Source organism: Dendrobates tinctorius, unplaced genomic scaffold (assembly GCF_039654945.1).
Source record: "Dendrobates tinctorius isolate UK_male_01 unplaced genomic scaffold, ASM3965494v1 ptg000129l, whole genome shotgun sequence".
Classification (NCBI taxonomy): domain Eukaryota; kingdom Metazoa; phylum Chordata; class Amphibia; order Anura; family Dendrobatidae; genus Dendrobates; species Dendrobates tinctorius.
In genome coordinates this window covers 23,342,952-23,363,651 of record NW_027361797.1, presented here as the reverse complement: position 1 = coordinate 23,363,651, position 20,700 = coordinate 23,342,952, and the positions used below count along the sequence as shown (strand labels likewise).

The window sequence follows — 20,700 nt, the reverse complement described above, 5'->3', positions numbered from 1 at the left end:
TCTACCCCTACATCTACACTGCCCTGGGACTACAGCTCCACCTGTGGGGAGCTTCACCATCTTGGCTGCAACACACCACCAGTCCCAGAGGATCTGCATGCAGCGTCGGCTTAACATTTCCCTTGCCGAGCACCACAGGTGGCGTCACAAACTATTCATTCAAACCATTACATTTCCCCCATTACTTGGGCGACCAGGGCCACGGACCGGGTCCCCACTGCTGTGACACATCCCGCTGATACCGGCCCGGTACCGAGTACCCCACAGCCCTGGGAGGGCGACCAAAACTTGGTGTCACAAACAGGATGACGAGACCCGATGCCATCGGGTTCTGTGTGCCTAAGACTTAAAGTTTTTGAAAATGTGCAAAAGACCCAATTTAATGGACTGTAAAATGAACATTAAAAATGGCCGCTGGCGCGGTGAAGAAAGGCGTGACAACATGGGAGGGCCTAGGAAAAGACCGCGAACTGTCCTGGGCCTCCCCTGCCTGAATTACTATGCAACGACGACATGGTCCACCCCCTGAGGGGTTCGTATACTGGCTTGGTATGGAGGAGTTGGAAGAAGACCCCGCCCCCAGAAGGAGGAGCGGAAGCCAGGGGCGGGAAAAGAGCCGAGACAGGAAGGAGAACGCCAGAACACCATGGAAAGAGAAAAGAAGTCAGAAGAATGGAGGGAGGGGAAGCCACTCGCCCCCAGGCCGCCCCTGCGGAGGATACGACCGCTGATACACCCTCTGCAGCACCCGCCACCACCTCACAACAGATATTGCCATTGGATGAGCCCCGTCCGGAGGAGGTATATGAGGGTTCCAGAGCCGAATGGAGGGCCGGGACCGCGTCCCCGTCTGGACCGGGCGCGGTTGCACAGGCCTCCACCGACGGCTCCGGCAGAAACTGGCCTTGCCCCCGCCCAAATCCTGCTGCGATCTACCCCATCGGCAACACCGGGAGTTGCGGCTGCCACCGTCCACTACCAGGTACTGGGAATGGAACTTCGCCTGGGAGCGCAAGGTATGATCACCGCCCCCGACCTGACCTTAGTCTTGGGAGCGGAACCAACAAATAGGAATGGCCCAATTGACCTCCGCCGGTGACCCCAGACTGCGGTGCTGCTAGCCGAGGTCCCGATGGACACTGAAGAATCGGATTCTGAGGATCCAGCGACAGCGCTGGCTGAATCACCGACAGCAGCAGAAGTGCCCTCGGTGGTAGCAGATATGCCGTCTCCGCAGGCAGTTGACATTTCCATGGCCCTTTCCATTACCCCGACTGGTCCCTATCTTACCCTTTGGGAGGCAGAGTACATGCGTTTGGCAAGCAACCAGCAACAAGACAAAGACACCCAAAGTATCACCCCTGGAAGCAGTTCCAGTCCAGAAACCCCAGGAGGGGACAACAACTAGTCATGATGCTTCCTTAATTTAACTCTCGTTACCCAGGAGGGTATTTGCACCGTTGTGCCTTTGTTTCCTATTTTTTGTACCAGTTTTCTATTTTTGGCTATCATGTTCTAGTTTTGTTTTTCCAGTGTTGCCCAGTTGTATTGGCAGCCTCCATATTGAACTGTGAAGATCATGAACGCTGAATGGTCCAGAACTGTAATTTGTACATAGTTTGCATCTCTTAAGGTGTTCTCTCTTGGTTTTACATAGGACCCTTTTCCTTGAAAAGGGATTACCTCATCATAAGGACCTGTCCAGACATGTTGGCCAGACCAGTGTCTACAATTGCACTTATTGATAATGCTTAATGTTATTCTTTGAATAGAAATGAGGAAGTGATATAATGAAAGTATTATTGACAGATTTTATAGGGTTATATTGAAAAAGAAATAGTGAGTATTTTACAGTTTTGTGAATAAAGATATTGTGAATCTGAATAAAAAATTGAAGTTACAGATGATGAACCAGGCACCCACGGTTGTCACTTAGAGAAGCAAGTAAGAGAAGGTGAAAAGTAACAGAAAGCAAATATGTTGCTAGGAAATGTGAATTGATATTGAGTTGCTTCCACAGCACTTTAGGTAGCATAACTTTGAATTTAGATAAGTTAGTTAACTTGTTTGTAACGTTCAAGAAACTGTGCCTCCCACATTGAGAAGTTTAGTATAAGACATGTTTATTCAGCATTACAAAATTTTGTATGCTCCTGTATTGTTGTATTGAGCCGCTGCTCACTGAGAACTGATGACTGAAGCCCCTCCAGCATACCTGAATTACTGAAAGCTGGCAGCTCCTGGGAGAAATAAGGTTCATTTTCTCCCAGGTACCATGCTTTCAGTACAGCAATTGGGCATCCTCCATAATGCTATTAAACTGCAGATTACCCATATACAGTATCTTCAGGTTAATAGCGTTATCGGACATGACAGGTCCCCTTTAACAGCATAGAGTAAGAGATGCCACAAGAACGATAGCTAAACTGCCTTAAGAAAAAAATTGGCGGTGTTTTCCAAAAGTGGCTTTACCGCGGAGATCTAAGCAGCTTCTCTGGTGTCTAACATACACCGTGTTAACATATGCTTAGTCTACTATAATTCACAGAAAATCTATGACAAAAGTACCCTGTGTTGATAGTGGAGTTTGCAAAGGATTGTGCTTCAGATTCTCAATACGGCTTATTCATAACAGTGAAATTCATCACATTTTTCAACAGATTAGCATTTGAAAATAAATCCCCAGCATGTCCTGAATTCTGCATTGATTTGTTTTTTTCTACATGTACGGGGGGGGGGGGGGGTTATCCACAGATATGAAATTTACACCTATAATCTGCATTTATACCTGGCCTAGTGGATCAATTACATGTAGCAAGAATCAAACAACAGTAACCAAACCTAACCATAATAAGTGATGATGCACCACCTGATCTTCGTGATAGAGTTGATCTTTTCTACATTTTATGATTGAATCCTTAGTCAACTTTTATCTGAAACAAAGTGGCATTATGGGGAAGAGGTTACGACTAAAGCAATATACAAAAGTCGTTGATGTATCCCCTTCCCAAGGTGTAACACATGTGCATGACACGTTGGGTCTCGGTGTATGGAGAGGGTTTAGAAGCGGAGTTTGCTCCATACATAATTAGTACTGCCTACATCGTTCACTGGTACCTACCTTTAACAGCAGCAATCAGAGATAGCTATTTTTTTAAGTGGAAACTTCAAAAAACACAGATTGTGATTGTAAAGTTGGAGAGTTTCTACTCTAAAAACTCCTGACTCCAGTGTGAAAATGCCCTATGAGTACCAGTAATCCAGAAGAGCATGAATCAGAGCAATGGTGAGCTTTGACTTTTTCCAAGGTAAGAAAACTGCAACACAACTGCATCAAATAGGACATGTTGAAGTTCAAATTCTGTTAAAGGGAACCTGTCAGCTGTTTGGGCATCTATAAGATACGGCCACTGTTTGGGCCGCTATAAGATACGGCCACTGCCTTTCAGGGCTTATCTATAGCATTCTATAATGCTGTAGATAAGCCCCCGATCCAACCTGCAAGATAAGAAAAATAAGTTTTATTATATTCATCCGGGGGGGGGGGGGGGCGGTCAGGTCCGATGGGTATCGCAGGTCCGGGTCCAGCGCCTCCCATCTTCTTGCGACACCGCCCTTCTGCTTGATTCATAGCTCCCTGGCATCGCGCTCCTGCACAGGCACACTTATCTGCTCTGTTGAAGGCAGAGCAAAGTACTGCAATGCGCAGGCGCCGGGAAAGCTCAGAGACCCAGCACCTGCGCACTGCAGAAATCTGCTCTCCCCTTAACAGGGCAGAGAAGTACACCTGCGCAGAAGCGCGATGCCGGGGAAACATGAAGCAAGCTATGGGGCAGCGTTGCAAGATGATGGGAGGCGCCGGACCCTGACCTGCAACACCCATCAGACCGGACCGCACCAGACCGCCCCCCGGGTGAGTATAATAAAACTTATTTTTCTTATCTTGCAGGTCGGACCAGGGGCTTATCTACAGCATTATAGAATGCTGTAGATAAGCCCTTAAAGGTGGTGGCCGCATCTTATAGCGGCCAAAACAGCTGACAGGTTCCCTTTAATTTTGCTAAATTGCAATATCGCCTCCTACACTTTCTACGCTGCACACATTCATATGCCTTTCACTACATTCTGGAGCCATGTGCATATGTTGATAACTGTAATACTAGCACAGCTATTAATAATATCAAATGAAATGTAAATCAGGTTTTCATTTGGGCATTTTTTTTCTTGCAGTGTGAAGTTTTCGCCATCCACGGAAGCAGCAGTGACGCACACGTCCATGTTGTATAGTATCTGAGAAGTAATAACACACTAAGTGCTTATATAAGATCTTCGACAAAAAACTTGTATCACCTAAACAGATATAAACTAGTTGCACACTAAATCCAAAATGGTATGAAACTGAATATGTGGAACATCTGACACGTCTCCCCCACTGTTCTGCTGTAAAGGAACACTATTTTATTTTTAATAAAAGAGGATTCTTGTTTCATATCCGTACCTTCTTTGATTCTTTATTGTGCCATTTTTCTGGAAAGATTTTTTTCATGCTAGGATGAGTTGCAGAGTTTCTCAGTGACTGAACAACTTTGTCGAGAGGAACTTGTACAATTATTCAGTCGGGTCTTTGACCATTACCATTCACATTTATTAATGTTCAGAAGTAGTGTTGAGCATTCCGATACCGCAAGTATCGGGTATCGGCCGATACTTGCTGTATCGGAATTCCGATACCGACTTCCGATATTTTTTCAATATCGGAATTCGGCATCGGAATCGGAAGTTCAAAGTTGATTGACAGACTGACGTCATCATGATGCGTGGTGTGTGCGCATCATGATGCGCCGTCATTTCGGGCCTTCCGGGGGTCTCTGCCGGCCTGCCGGGGGGCTGTGCCGGCCTGCCGGGGGGGCTGTGTGGACTGCCCGGGGTCTGTACCGGCCTGCCGGGGGGCTGTGCCGGCCTGCCGGTGGTCTGTGCACCCTGTGGGGGTCTGTGCCGGCCTGCCGGGGGGCTGTGCCGGCCTGCCGGGGGGCTGTGCAGGCTCCGGGGGGCTGTGCCGGCCTGCCGGGGGGCTGTGCCGGCCTGCCGGTGGTCTGTGCAGGCTCCGGGGGGCTGTGCCGGCCTGCCGGGGGGCTGTGCCGGCCTGCCGGTGGTCTGTGCAGGCTTCGGGGGTCTGTGCAGGCATCGTCCGATGGGACTACAAGTCCCATCGGGCGATGCCTGCTACCATGACAGTGATTGACACATTAGCCAATGATGGGACAGTAGTAGTCCCATCATCCGGCTAATGTGTTAAATGTTAAAAAAAAAAAAAAAAAAATACTACATACATACTACATGCATGCTACATACATACTACATGCTACATACATACTGCATGCTACATACATACTACATACATACTACATGCATGCTACATACATACTACATGCTACATACATACTACATATATACTACATACATACTACATACATGCTACATACATACTGCATGCTACATACATACCACATACATACTACATACTACATATATACTACATGCATGCTACATACATACTACATGCTACATACATACCACATACATACTACATACATGCTACATACTACATACATACTACATACATACTACATACATGCTACATGCATGCTACATGCATGCTACATACATACTACATACATACTACATGCATGCTACATACATACTACATGCATGCTACATACATACTACATGCATGCTACATACATACTACATGCTACATACATACCACATACATACTACATACATACTACATATATACTACATGCATGCTACATACATACTACATGCATGCTACATACATACTACATGCATGCTACATACATACTACATGCTACATACATACATACATACTACATATATACTACATGCATGCTACATACATACTACATGCTACATGCATACCACATACATACATGCTACATACATACTACATATATACTACATGCATGCTACATACATACTACATATATACTACATGCATGCTACATACTACATGCATGCTACATACATACTACATGCTACATACATACATACATACTACATATATACTACATGCATGCTACATACATACTACATGCTACATACATACTACATGCTACATACATACCACATACATACATGCTACATACATACTACATATATACTACATGCATGCTACATACATACTACATATATACTACATGCATGCTACATACATACTACATACATACTACATACATACCACATATATACTACATACATACAATACATTCATACAATACATACATAGACATACAGTACATATAACATAGAGTAACATACTTACCAATACTTGTCACATTGTTCCCCGAAGCCATTGTCGTCTACGGAATAAATATTAACATAACAAACCACAAAAATACTCACCCACGATCCGAAGCAGTCCACGAGTGTGTCCCACGACGATCTTGGGTAGAGAACTGCAGCATCAGATGATGCTGCCGTTCTCTACGGGCTGCAGGAATCCAATGACGGAAGGTAGGTATCCTTCCGCACTGTATTCCTCCGCCACTTAAAAAAAAAAAAGTCCCTAGTCTCACTTTATGCCATTGCTGTGTGGGAATTTCCCACACAGCAATGGCATAAAGTGAGACTAGGGACTTTTTTTTTTTTTAAGTGGCGGAGGAATACAGTGCGGAAGGATACCTACCTTCCGTCATTGGATTCCTGCAGCCCGTAGAGAACGGCAGCATCAGCTGATGCTGCAGTTCTCTACCCAAGATCGTCGTGGGACACACTCGTGGACTGCTTCGGATCGTGGGTGAGTATTTTTGTGGTTTGTTATGTTAATATTTATTCCGTAGACGACAATGGCTTCGGGGAACAATGTGACAAGTATTGGTAAGTATGTTACTCTATGTTATATGTACTGTATGTCTATGTATGTATTGTATGAATGTATTGTATGTATGTAGTATATATGTGGTATGTATGTATGTAGTATGTATGTAGCATGCATGTAGCATGCAGTATGTATGTAGCATGCATGTAGTATATATGTAGTATGTATGTAGCATGCATGTAGTATATATGTAGTATGTATGTAGCATGTAGCATGCATGTAGTATGTATGTGGTATGTATGTAGCATGTAGTATGTATGTAGCATGCATGTAGTATATATGTAGTATGTATGTAGCATGTAGTATGTATGTAGCATGCATGTAGTATGTATGTAGTATGTAGCATGTAGTATGTATGTAGCATGCATGTAGTATATATGTAGTATGTATGTAGTATATATGTAGTATGTATGTTGCATGTAGTATTTATGTAGTATGAATGTAGCATGTATGTAGTATGTAGTATGAATGTAGCATGTATGTAGTATGCATGTTGTATGTATGTAGCATGTAATTTTTTTTTTATTTTTTTTTTACATTTAACACATTAGCCGGATGATGGGACTACTACTGTCCCATCATTGGCTAATGTGTCAATCACTGTCATGGTAGCAGGCATCGCCCGATGGGACTTGTAGTCCCATCGGACGATGCCTGCACAGACCCCCGAAGCCTGCACAGCCCCCCGGCAGGCCGGCACAGCCCCCCGGCAGGCCGGCACAGCCCCCCGGAGCCTGCACAGCCCCCCGGCAGGCCGGCACAGCCCCCCGGCAGGCCGGCACAGCCCCCCGGCAGGCCGGCACAGCCCACCGGAGCCTGCACAGCCCCCCGGCAGGCCGGCACAGACCACCGGAGCCTGCACAGACCCCCTGGCAGGCCGGCACAGCCCCCCGAAAGGCCCGTACAGACCCCAGAGAGGCTGTACAAGGGCAGGAAAGGGTTTTTCTTATTCCGATACCGGAAGTCCCATAGACTTGAATGGGACTTCCGGTATCGGAATCGGCGATACCGATACTTTTTTTAAAGATCGGCCGATACCATCCGATACGATACTTTGAAGTATCGGACGGTATCGCTCAACTCTATTCAGAAGTAGAGTTGAGCGATACCAGCCGATACTTGAAAATATCGGATCGGAATGGATCGGCCGATCTTAAAAAAAAGTATCGGTATCGCCGATTCCGATACCGGGAACCAATGCAAGTCAATGGGGCCAAAATATCGGAATAAAAAAAAACCCTTTCTTTCCTTGTAGGTTAATTCTACATGAAGAAAAACAACTAAGAATAATGTAGAATGTATTGTGGGAGGTGGAGGAGACATTAAAGCCATAGAGGTTTAGCCCAATCAAATGGAATAGCAGGAATTAAACTTTTTTTTTAAAGACGTTAGGAGTTACAAAGATATTGACTATGTTAGCCTCATTTATATTTTGCCAGACATGTATGTCGTCTTCTTCTTTCTTCTTTCTTCTTCTTTCTTATTCTTCTTCCTTTTTTTACCTTCTTCTTCTTATTATTCCTTTTTTTACATTCTTCTTCTTCTTCTTCCTTTTTTTACATTCTTCTGCTTCCTTTTTTTACATTCTTCTTCTTATTCCTTTTTTTACATTCTTCTTCTTCTTCCTTTTTTTAAATTCTTCTACTTCCTTTTTTTACATTCTTCTTCTTCTTCCTTTTCTTACATTCTTCATATTCTTCTTATTCAACAATTATTATTCTACATATTCAACTTCTTCATCTTCTTCCTATTCTTCTTCATCATATTCTTATTTGTGTCAGGTATTCCTGTAGTTGTTGTCTAGAAAAGTTAGAAGTTTACACCTTCCGTTCTGCCTGTCACAAAAGATTTACAACAGGATTTGTCCGCGTTCAGTTTGGCCTGCAGCAGCAGGCCTTTTCCAGGGGCACCACGAGGAGGAACGGACTCACCCCCATACACTGCTTAGTCTTCTTCTGCTTATAAATAAGATAATATCATTTGCTCAGAGTATTAGTCTTATGCTTAATGTTCTTCTGCTTTGTTTTTTTATGCTTCTTTGTCTTCTCTCTCTTGTTGTTCTGCATCTTGGTGGTTGTCTTCCTGTTCTTTGTCCTCTTGAACCAGCTGACGGTACTGGCACCCGGAGGGGCAGCAGAAGGAACAAGAGCCAATGGCACTACCGAGGACCAGCTGACGGTGCTGGAACCCGGTTACTAAGCAGGAGGTACCTGTGCTACAAAGCACTACCAAGGACCAGCAGACGTTGCCGGAACTCGGATACCGAGATGGAGGCACCTAGGCCAAAGGCTTTGCCGAGAACCAGCTGACGGTGCTGGAACCCGGATGGGTAGCATAAGCTGCAAGAGCAAATGGAAATAGCGAGGACCAGCTGACAGTGCTGGCACCCGGAGGGGCAGCAGAAGGAATAAGAGCCAATGGCACAATCAAGGACCAGCTGACGGTGCTGGAACACGGTTACTAAGCAGGAGGTACCTGTGCTACAAAGCACTACCAAGGACCAGCAGACGTTGCTGGAACTCGGATACCGAGATGGAGGCACCTAGGCCAAAGGCTCTGCCGAGAACCAGCTGACGGTGCTGGAACCCGGATGGGTAGCATAAGCTGCAAGAGCAAATGGAAATAGCGAGGACCAGCTGACAGTGCTGGCACCCGGAGGGGCAGCAGAAGGAATAAGAGCCAATGGCACAACCGAGGACCAGCTGATGGTGCTGGAACCCGGTTACTAAGCAGGAGGTACCTGTGCTACAAAGCACTACCAAGGACCAGCAGACGTTGCCGGAACTCGGATACCGAGATGGAGGCACCTAGGCCAAAGGCTCTGCCGAGAACCAGCTGACGGTGCTGGAACCCGGAGGGGTAGCATAAGCTGCAAGAGCAAATGGAAATAGCGAGGACCAGCTGACAGTGCTGGCACCCGGAGGGGCAGCAGAAGGAATAAGAGCCAATGGCACAACCGAGGACCAGCTGACGGTGCTGGAACCCGGTTACTAAGCAGGAGGTACCTGTGCTACAAAGCACTACCAAGGACCAGCAGACGTTGCCGGAACTCGGATACCGAGATGGAGGCACCTAGGCCAAAGGCTCTGCCGAGAACCAGCTGACGGTGCTGGAACCCGGAGGGGCAGCTGAAGTTACCCCTGAAAAGCAAAGTTGGCATGCCGCAAGCTGGCCGCAGTTACCGAATCACACAGTCCTACAGGGGGTGCTTGTCCTACTGGCACTACGGAACAAGCCTTTCTTACCAGAACCCGCAGTCCACATAGGAAGCACCTAAACTGCTGGCACCCTAGCCTCGGCTAACCCAACCGCAACACGACATGGCAACTTGGGGTGGCAAACTGACATTGACACTTCCCGGAAACAGCAGGCAGGGCTGGAACCAAGATGGGCAGGAGGGAGTACCCGTGCCAAAGTCAGTTATGAGCAGCAACTGGCGATGTTGGAGCCCAGGGACAAGCACTTAGCAGGCTGAGGCCTGATGTGCTGTCAATTGGGAGGCAGCAGGACAGATTGCCATCAAAACAGCAGGGGAACAGCTGACGTTACTGAACCCCACAAACACAGGAGCTAGTGTTTTACTCTGTGAAGACGGCACTTCCGAGCAACAACTGGCTGTGTTGAAGCCCAGGGACAAGCACGGAGCAGGCTGAGGCTGCATTGAAGAAATTTTAAGATCGGTTGTAGACTTCTACTAATTTTAACCAAGCTCCACTTAGGCCTGTGGCTTCACTGATTTTCGTATTTCCCCTGTCCTCCAACCCCGCCAGTTACAGCTCCGAAGTGGCGTCTGCACAATCCACACTTGTTCCTGTGTTACAGGTGTTCAGTCCGGTCAGATAATCCCCTGATGTGTGTCCGGCAATGTCGCCTGCTCTGTCCACATTCCCATAACTAGTTACTACATAACTACATAACTAGTTATGGGAATGTGGACAGAGCAGGCGACATTGCCGGACACACATCAGGGGATTACTGACAGGACTGAACACCTGTAACACAGGAACAAGTGTGGATTGTGCAGACGCCACTTCAGAGCTGTAACTGGCAGGGTTGGAGGACAGGGGAAATACGAGAGACAGTGGAGCCACAGGCCTAATTGGAGCACGGTTAAAAATCAGTAGTAGTAGGACTGTGTAGGCAGCAGGAGACTTTGCCATCCACACAGCAGGGGATCAGCTAGCGTTACTGAACCCCACTGAGACACGGGAGCAAGTGTCTCTTTCCGTGTGGACGGCACTTCCGAGCTACAACTGGCTGTGTTGAAGCCCAGGAAATAGGAGGGTGTAGGCAGAGGCCTACTGTCTTTGGAATGCGGAGACAGCAGGAGAGACTGCCATCCACACAGCAGGTGAACAGCTGACGTTACTGAACCCCACTGAGACACGGCAGCAAGTGTCTCTTTCCGTGTGGACGGCACTTCCGATCTACAACTGGCTGTGTTGAAGCCCAGGAAATAGGAGGGTGTAGGCAGAGGCCTACTGTCTTTGGAATGCGGAGACAGCAGGAGAGACTGCCATCCACACAGCAGGGGAACAGCTGGCGTTACTGAACCCCACTGAGACACGGCAGCAAGTGTCTCTTTCCGTGTGGACGGCACTTCCGAGCTACAACTGGCTGTGTTGAAGCCCAGGAAATAGGAGGGTGTAGGCAGAGGCCTACTGTCTTTGGAATGCGGAGACAGCAGGAGAGACTGCCATCCACACAGCAGGGGAACAGCTGACGTTACTGAACCCCACAGAGACACAGCAGCAAGTGTCTCTTTCCGTGTGGACGGCACTTCCGAGCTACAACTGGCTGTGTTGAAGCCCAGGAAATAGGAGGGTGTAGGCAGAGGCCTACTGTCTTTGGAATGCGGAGACAGCAGGAGAGACTGCCATTCACACAGCAGGGGAACAGCTGGCGTTACTGAACCCCACTGAGACACGGCAGCAAGTGTCTCTTTCCGTGTGGACGGCACTTCCGAGCTACAACTGGCTGTGTTGAAGCCCAGGAAATAGGAGGGTGTAGGCAGAGGCCTACTGTCTTTGGAATGCGGAGACAGCAGGAGAGACTGCCATCCACACAGAAGGGGAACAGCTGGCGTTAATGAACCCCACTGAGACACGGCAGCAAGTGTCTCTTTCCGTGTGGACGGCACTTCCGAGCTACAACTGGCTGTGTTGAAGCCCAGGAAATAGGAGGGTGTAGGCAGAGGCCTACTGTCTTTGGAATGCGGAGACAGCAGGAGAGACTGCCATCCACACAGCAGGGGAACAGCTGGCGTTACTGAACCCCACTGAGACACGGAAGCAAGTGTCTCTTTTCGTGTGGACGGCACTTCCGAGCTACAACTGGCTGTGTTGAAGCCCAGGAAATAGGAGGGTGTAGGCAGAGGCCTACTGTCTTTGGAATGCGGAGACAGCAGGAGAGACTGCCATCTCCACAGCAGGGGAACAGCTGGCAGTGCTGAACCCCACTAACACTTGAACGAATGTGTTTGGCTCTGTGGAGACGACACTTCTGAACACCAACTGACACTGTTGGAGCCCAGGATCAGGCGTGGAGCAGGCTGGGGCCTACTGGATTTTGGCAGGTGTAGGCAGCAGGAGACTTGCCATCTCCACAGCAGGGGAACAGCTGGCAGTGCTGAACCCCACTAACACTTGAACGAATGTGTTTGGCTCTGTGGAGACGACACTTCTGAACACCAACTGACGCTGTTGGAGCCCAGGATTAGGCGAGGAGGAGGCTGGGGCCTGTTGCTTTTGGCAGGTGAAGGCAGCAGGAGACTTGCCATCTCCACAGCAGGGGAACAGCTGGCAGTGCTGAACCCCACTAACACTTGAACGAATGTGTTTGGCTCTGTGGAGACGACACTTCTGAACACCAACTGACGCTGTTGGAGCCCAGGATTAGGCGAGGAGCAGGCTGGGGCCTGTTGCTTTTGGCAGGTGAAGGCAGCAGGAGACTTGCCATCTCCACAGCAGGGGAACAGCTGGCAGTGCTGAACCCCACTAACACTTGAACGAATGTGTTTGGCTCTGTGGAGACGACACTTCTGAACACCAACTGATGCTGTTGGAGCCCAGGATTAGGCGAGGAGCAGGCTGGGGCCTGTTGCTTTTGGCAGGTGAAGGCAGCAGGAGACTTGCCATCTCCACAGCAGGGGAACAGCTGGCAGTGCTGAACCCCACTAACACTTGAACGAATGTGTTTGGCTCTGTGGAGACGACACTTCTGAACACCAACTGACGCTGTTGGAGCCCAGGATTAGGCGAGGAGCAGGCTGGGGCCTGTTGCTTTTGGCAGGTGAAGGCAGCAGGAGACTTGCCATCTCCACAGCAGGGGAACAGCTGGCAGTGCTGAACCCCACTAACACTTGAACGAATGTGTTTGGCTCTGTGGAGACGACACTTCTGAACACCAACTGATGCTGTTGGAGCCCAGGATTAGGCGAGGAGCAGGCTGGGGCCTGTTGCTTTTGGCAGGTGAAGGCAGCAGGAGACTTGCCATCTCCACAGCAGGGGAACAGCTGGCAGTGCTGAACCCCACTAACACTTGAACGAATGTGTTTGGCTCTGTGGAGACGACACTTCTGAACACCAACTGACGCTGTTGGAGCCCAGGATTAGGCGAGGAGCAGGCTGGGGCCTGTTGCTTTTGGCAGGTGAAGGCAGCAGGAGACTTGCCATCTCCACAGCAGGGGAACAGCTGGCAGTGCTGAACCCCACTAACACTTGAACGAATGTGTTTGGCTCAGTGGAGACGACACTTCTGAACACCAACTGACGCTGTTGGAGCCCAGGATCAGGCGTGGAGCAGGCTGGGGCCTACTGGATTTTGGCAGGTGTAGGCAGCAGGAGACTTGCCATCTCCACAGCAGGGGAACAGCTGGCAGTGCTGAACCCCACTAACACTTGAACGAATGTGTTTGGCTCTGTGGAGACGACACTTCTGAACACCAACTGACGCTGTTGGAGCCCAGGATTACACATACCGCATGCAGAGGCCAATGGGCAGCGGTTTTTATGAAGGTTGTTGACTACTACTAATTCTAACTATGCTCCACTTAGGCCTCTGGCTCCACTGTCTCTACTATTTACCCTGGCCTCCAACCCCGCCAGATACATTTCTGAAGTGGCGTCAGCACAATCTACACTTGTTCCTGTGTTACTGGTGCTCAGTTCCATCAGTTGATCCCCTGATGTTTGTCCGGCAAGTTCGCCAGCTCTGTCCTCATTCCCACTACTGGTTATGGGAATGTGGACAGAGCAGGAGACCTTGCCGGACACACATCAGGGGATAAACTGATGGGACTGAGCCACAGGAACAAGTGTAGATTGTGCTGACGCCACTTCAGAGATGTAGATGGCGGGGTTGGAGGCCAGGGGAAATAGTAGAGACAGTGGAGCCAGAGACCTAAGTTGGGCACGGTTAAAAATCAGTAGTGGTTTGAATGTTGATGGAGCTGGTGACTTTGCCGTCCACACAGCAGGGGATCAGCTGATGTTACTGAACCCCACTAACACAGGAGCTAGTGTGTTTCTCTGTGCAGACGACACATCTGAGCGACAACTGGCTGTGTTGAAGCACAGGGATTATAGTTCAGGTGGTAGAAAAATGAACACACCAGCAGACCTGGATACAGTTGCCAACCACTAATTTAGTCTGTAAGAGGAATGGCAAAGTCTTTGGAGATCCAGGCCTTGTTCATTTTCAGAAAAGTCAGTCGGTCAACATTATCGGAAGATAGTCGCGTGCGACGGTCTGTTAGTACACCACCTGCGGCACTAAAGACGCGTTGCGATAATACACTGGCAGCAGGGCAAGCCAGCACCTCCAATGCATACTGGCTAAGCTCTGGCCATGTATCCAGCTTAGAGACCCAAAACTTGAAGGGGGAAGAGCCATCTGGGAGTACAGTGACAGGGCAAGACATGTAGTCTGACACCATCTGACGGAAGCGTTGCCTCCTGCTGACTTGAGGCGTCGCTGATGGTGTAGACAATTGTGGTGGACACACAAAACTTTGCCACATTTGGGCCATAGTGGTCTTGCCTTGTGCTGCGGCGCTGCCTCTGCTCCCTCTTTGTGCAGAGTTTCCTCCACTGCCTCGACGCACAGAGCTGCTTTGTAAAGCACTAGCAACAATGCTGTCGGGTGGAATGGAAAACATTATGGACTGCACCAGTGACTCTTCGTACTCCCGCAGTTTACGCTCCCGGTTCAACGTTGGTATGAGCCTTTGTACGCTGTGAGGATCTAGGAGGGTGTACACCCAATAATCAGCCGAGACGAGAATGTGGGCGATGCGGCAGTCGTTTCTCAGGCACTGCAGCATGAAATCAACCATGTGCTGCAGACTCCCAACTGCCAAAGAACCGCTGTCCCCTGTTTGAGGCGTGACCTCGGCCTGCTCTGCATCACCCCACCCTCGCTGTACATACTGAGTAGAGGTTTGTGTACCTCCCTCCTCTGGAGAGATGTCTTCCTCCTCTATCGACTCCTCCTCATCCTCCTCACAAAGTGTCCCCTGCCTAGGCCTTTGTGAGGAAACACGTAGCGCAGACTGTCCAGAAGCAGATGGCATTTGGGACTCCTCATCCTCCACCTCTTCCGAAACCTCATCCCTTAGTGCTTGCAGTGTTTGTTGAAGCAGGCAGATAAGGGGGACAGTCATGCTGACTAGTGCATCATCTGCACTCGCCATTCGCGTGGATTCATCGAAGGCACGCAAAACGAGGCAGATGTCCTTCATAGAGGCCCACTCAATGGTGCTGAAGTGTGAACGGCGCACAGTGCGACTTGTTTGCGCCTGATGCAGCTGGTACTCCATGACTGCTGCCTGCTGCTCACACAACCGCTCCAACATATGTAACGTTGAATTCCACCGGGTGGGTAGGTCACATATGATGCGATGTTCCGGAAGGCCAAATCGTCGCTGCAGAGCAGCGAGGCGCGATCTTGCCGTGCTGGAACGCCGCAAGTGAGCGCACTCTATGCGGACTTTGTGCAACAGTGCATCAAGATCCGGATAGTCCCTCAGAAAGCTCTGCACGACCAAGTTAAGCACATGTGCCAGACATGGGATGTGTGTGAGGTTGCCTAGGCCAAGAGCTGCCACCAGATTTCGGCCATTGTCACACACTACCAAGCCCGGCTGGAGATTCGCTGGCCCAAACCACACATCGCTCTCCTGCTTGATAGCATTCCAGAGCTCCTGCGCTGTGTGGCTTCGATTCCCCAAAGAAATTAATTTGAGTACAGCCTGTTGACGTTTGGCCACGGCTGTGCTCATATCGGTCGTAACAGGCTCCTGCTCTGCTGTTTCTGAGGAACTTGAGTAGGAGGAGGAGTCTATGTGTACAGACTGGAGTCCTGCAATCCGTGGCGTTGGAAGAACACGTACAGCGCCACTCTCCAGATCTGTACCCGGCTCCACAACATTGACCCAGTGGGCAGTGAGGGAAAGGTATCGTCCCTGTCCATGGTTACTGGTCCATGCATCGGTGGTTAGGTGGACCTTGCTACTAACGGCGTTTAGTAGCGCATGTTTTATTTTGCCCTCAACATGTTTCTGCAGGGCAGGGACGGCTCGCCTGCTGAAATAAAAGCGGCTGGGCACGTTGTATTGGGGGACTGCCAATGCCATTAAGTCCCGGAAGGTGTCAGTGTCCACCAGCCTGAATGACAGCATTTCAACTGCCAGAAGTTTGGCAATGCCAGCATTCAGAGACTGTGCTCGGGGATGGTTTGCCGAGTAAGGGCGCCTTTTATCCCATGCCTGTGCTACCGATGGCTGTGATGGATGGGAACGTGCTGCTATGGGTGGAATCTGACAGGGTCTCCGGACAACAGTGGCAGAGGTTCTTCCTTGGCGATCCTGTGAGGAAGCCGAACCAGCAGTGTGTGAGCTGGAGGAAGAGGCCCCAACACGAACTGAAGAGGTGGTAGGTGGTGCTGTACGTTGGCCTACGTCTTCAGGGTGTCTCTGCAACTCCAACTCGTGCTTGGTGCGCACATGTTTCCACATATTTGTGGTATTGAGGTTGCTGACATTTCTCCCTCTTTTGACTTTCTGATGACACAGCTTGCATTTGACAAAGCAAATGTCATCTGCAACTGTGTCAAAAAAGGACCACGCACTGCAAGTCTTGGGAGCGCCCGTTTTGCCTTTGGAATGAGGAATGCTCCTAACGGGTGCCGAAGTGGAGGGTACAGGCAACCAAGTCTTCCCCCTCCCTCTGCCTCCTGTTTTGGCCGGTAGGGGAATCTCTTCCTCCGAGCTGCTCCCACCACCTTCCTGTTCCTCACGCCATGATGGGTCCAAGGATCTCATCATCTTCCCTCCCCTCTTCAAACAGCTGCTTCTCCGGGGTTGTCTCGCCAGCACCGTACGCACCAGAAAGTGGCAACTGAGTCTCGTCATCATCTGATGCGTACTGAGGTGTGCTGACCATAGGCACTGGCCCACTCGCCTCTTCAGATTCAGAGGGACAAAGAAGTTGCGCAACACTGCATACTCCCTCTTCTTCACATTCAGGAATGCTGCTTGGCTGGCCCCTTCTTTCCAAGCCAACAGATTCCGAGAACAGAAGTAGAGACTGTGATGGCTCCTGTCCATGTCTCTCTGACTGCCTGGGCACTTTGGCAGGTGGTGAAGAGACAGATGGTTGCTCTTCGGTGCTCTGGTCCTGAGAGGCTGTGGAAGTAATTGAAGTCGATGCGTTAGCTGCCATCCATCCGACAACGGCTTCAATTTGTTCCTCCCGCAGCAGTGGGGTACGTTGAGGTCCTACAAAGCTGCGCATAAAGGACTGTTGCCTGCTAAAACTGGGGGATGCTGATCCACTGGTGCCCGCAGCAGGCCCAGAATCCCCACGTCCTCTACCTGCAGAATCCCCACGTCCTCTCCGTGCAGAATCCCCACGTCCTCTCCCTGCTGAAACTCCATGCCCACGCCCACGCGCCTTACTCCCTGCCTTCTTCATCTTGCCAGACTGCTTAAGATAGGCAGAAAAGTACAAAGGGGGGCCTTAGTGTGCTTATTCCTGAACAGCTGGTTACAGGTACAAGAAACACTAATTTTATGAAGTGTGTGTGTGTGGACTACACTTTAATAGGAGCTGATGTGGCCTACACAAGTTCTAAATGTAGTGTTTGGTGAACTTTTTTTGTGGTTTCTTTGTTGGAAACAAACTCAAAGTATGTGAACAAAGAATTGAAACTGATAGTATCACCAACTTTTTGGAGCTATTACAATGCAGGCAGGTAACCTACAATGCAAAAAAATGGGGTAATACTAATCTGGCTGCGCCAGCAGGGCACAAGCCAGAAAAAAAGGCTCCTCTATCTACTCCTATATAGTGTTTGCAACCAACCAATGTTGATGGATACGGATGGATGCACACTAATAGGAGAAGAAAAAATGAGCTGCACTCAAAGACAAATATGTGTGAGGCAGTGACGCACGTTGAGCGTCCTACAACCAGACGTAGCTGCAGGACACTCTACTCAGCGTGAGCTGCACTCACACACAGTCAGAGACCTCTCAGACAGCCGTGAACAGTGCAGCTAAGTGGGCACTGGCACTGACAGGCTGCAGAAAGGCTCCGCTGTGTACTCCTATATAGTGTTTGCAACCACCGTAGATGGAGACGGATGGATGCACACTAATAGAAGAAAAAATGAGCTGCACTCAAATAAAAATATGTGTGAGGCACTGACGCACGCTGAGCGTCCTACAACCAGACATAGCTGCAGGACACACTACTCAGCGTGAGCTGCACTCACACACAGTCAGAGACCTCTCAGACAGCCGTGAACAGTGCAGGAAAGTGGACACTAGCACTGCAAGGCTGCAGAAAGGCTCCGCTGTCTACTACTAGTGTTTGCAACCAACGTATATGGATACGGATGGAAGCACACTAGATTGAAATTCTGTAAAAAATGCAGCTCAAAAATTAAAAGATGTATGAGGCAGCAGTGAGGCACGCTGGGCAGCCTACAACCTGACGTGGCTGCAGGACCCACTCCACAGCGTGAGCTGCACTCACACAGCCCTTGCAGACAGCTGTGAACACTGCTGCTAGGGCAAAGAAGGCTACAGTGGTGGTTTATGTAGCCTGGGTAAAGCACTAGATGTTTGGTGGAATCGCTATTTCTAACTGTCCCTCACAGTCTTCTACAGCAGCCTGTCCCTAACTGAATTCACAGCAGAGTGAACCAGAAATGGCGGCTGCGGTGGCTTTTATAGTGCATCATGACATCATTTCGGCAGCCAATCACAGCCATGCCAATAGTTAACATGCCTACATGCCTAACAGGATGTGCCCACACTTCGGAGGATTCCCATTGGCTAAATCAAAGCAAGCAGGCTCATAGCATGATGGGAACTTCCGATTCCGGTATCCGATATGACAAAAGTATCGGAAGTCAGTATCGGAATTCCGATACCGCTAATATCGGCCGATACCCGATACTTGCGGTATCGGAATGCTCAACACTATTCAGAAGTGAATATGATGATATTCTAGAAAGCAAATCAACATAAGCTACTAATGAAATATCATGAACAGATGTGAAGCCCAAGAGGCTTGTCTGGTTTTGGAAAGGGAGGTCAATTTCTATCACTCAGTGCTGACAAATTGTTTCTACCAATGAAGGACCCAATACGTCCAAGCAACACAAAACAGATCACTGAATTTAAAAGGAACTTTGTAAGGGTATGTTCCCACGGTCAGTAAAAGCTGTGAGTTGGATGCTGCGTACAGCCGCAGCATCCAGATGTTACAGCATAGTGGATGGGATTTCAAGAAATCCCATGGCCACTATACATCCAGACACCCGCGGATCACCTGCGGAGGCGGACATGCGGCACGTTTTTCCAGACCGCAGCATGTCAATTTATCTTGCGGAAACTCGAGGCTCTGCAACATAAATTTCACCCTCACAATATATTGAACGCGGTGATTCCGCATGGTTCATTGAACACATGCGGATTCACCTGCGTTCAGAAGCTGGCAGCGCTTTGGAAAAAACGGACATGTGCAGCATCCAAAGCGCTGCAAATTACTGACAGTGTGCACCTACAATAAAGCTTCATTATTCACGTGATGGAGCTACAAAGGATTGAAATGGTTGTGCCCTAATGGAGATCCCTTTGGGCTCATGCAGACGACAGTATTTTCGGTTAAAGTATGATCCAACAAAACACCGGATTGTACTTGGATCAATGTTATTCTATAAGGCTGGAATAAGAAAAGGAAGGAGGAAAAAAACAGTGCAATAAGGTTTCATCCAAGGGAGATGTGAATGTTTAAATAAGGTCATACTAACCTGATTTAGTTGTATATATACAACATTTCAACCACTTATACATCCAGCTGCTGCAGGTCCTACGGGTCACCAGACCAAGAAAACACAGATAAGGAGGATTTGCATCATGATTTTCATGTCCTGATGAAGAAGTCCGTAGTACTTCGAAACGCGTTGACTAAATAAAGAAAAAATGCATGTACTTTCGGTCTGTATTTGGATTATAGGGGATACCAACAACTCAGATTATACTCAAATCCTCCTAATGTCTATTCTATGAGTGAGGCTGGGCACATGTCGGATTTTTTTTCTTGGACCAAGTATGTCTGAAGAAAAAAATCGCAGCATGCAAGACATTGGATCGCACTTGGCCATGCAAATCAATGGGTCCGTCAAAAGAGTCGGATCACACTCAGATAACATCTGAGTCTGATTTTCATAGACTGACAGAATGGAGAAGAGCGAGAATTTGTTGTTCCATCTTCTCCACATCCAAGAAAATA

At 48.8% G+C, this 20,700-nt stretch overlaps 1 protein-coding gene across 1 annotated transcript in view; it reads left to right on the top strand.

Annotated features, from left to right (window-relative positions):
* LOC141047663 (uncharacterized) overlaps positions 1–4,489 on the top strand; it is a 294,273-nt gene extending 289,784 nt beyond the window's left edge. The window contains exon 52 of the mRNA XM_073542859.1: positions 4,231–4,489. Within this exon, the coding sequence (XP_073398960.1) occupies positions 4,231–4,235 (5 nt within the window). The 3' untranslated portion in view covers positions 4,236–4,489. The remainder of the gene's footprint in view (positions 1–4,230) is intronic.
* The last annotated feature ends 16,211 nt before the right edge of the window (positions 4,490–20,700 follow it).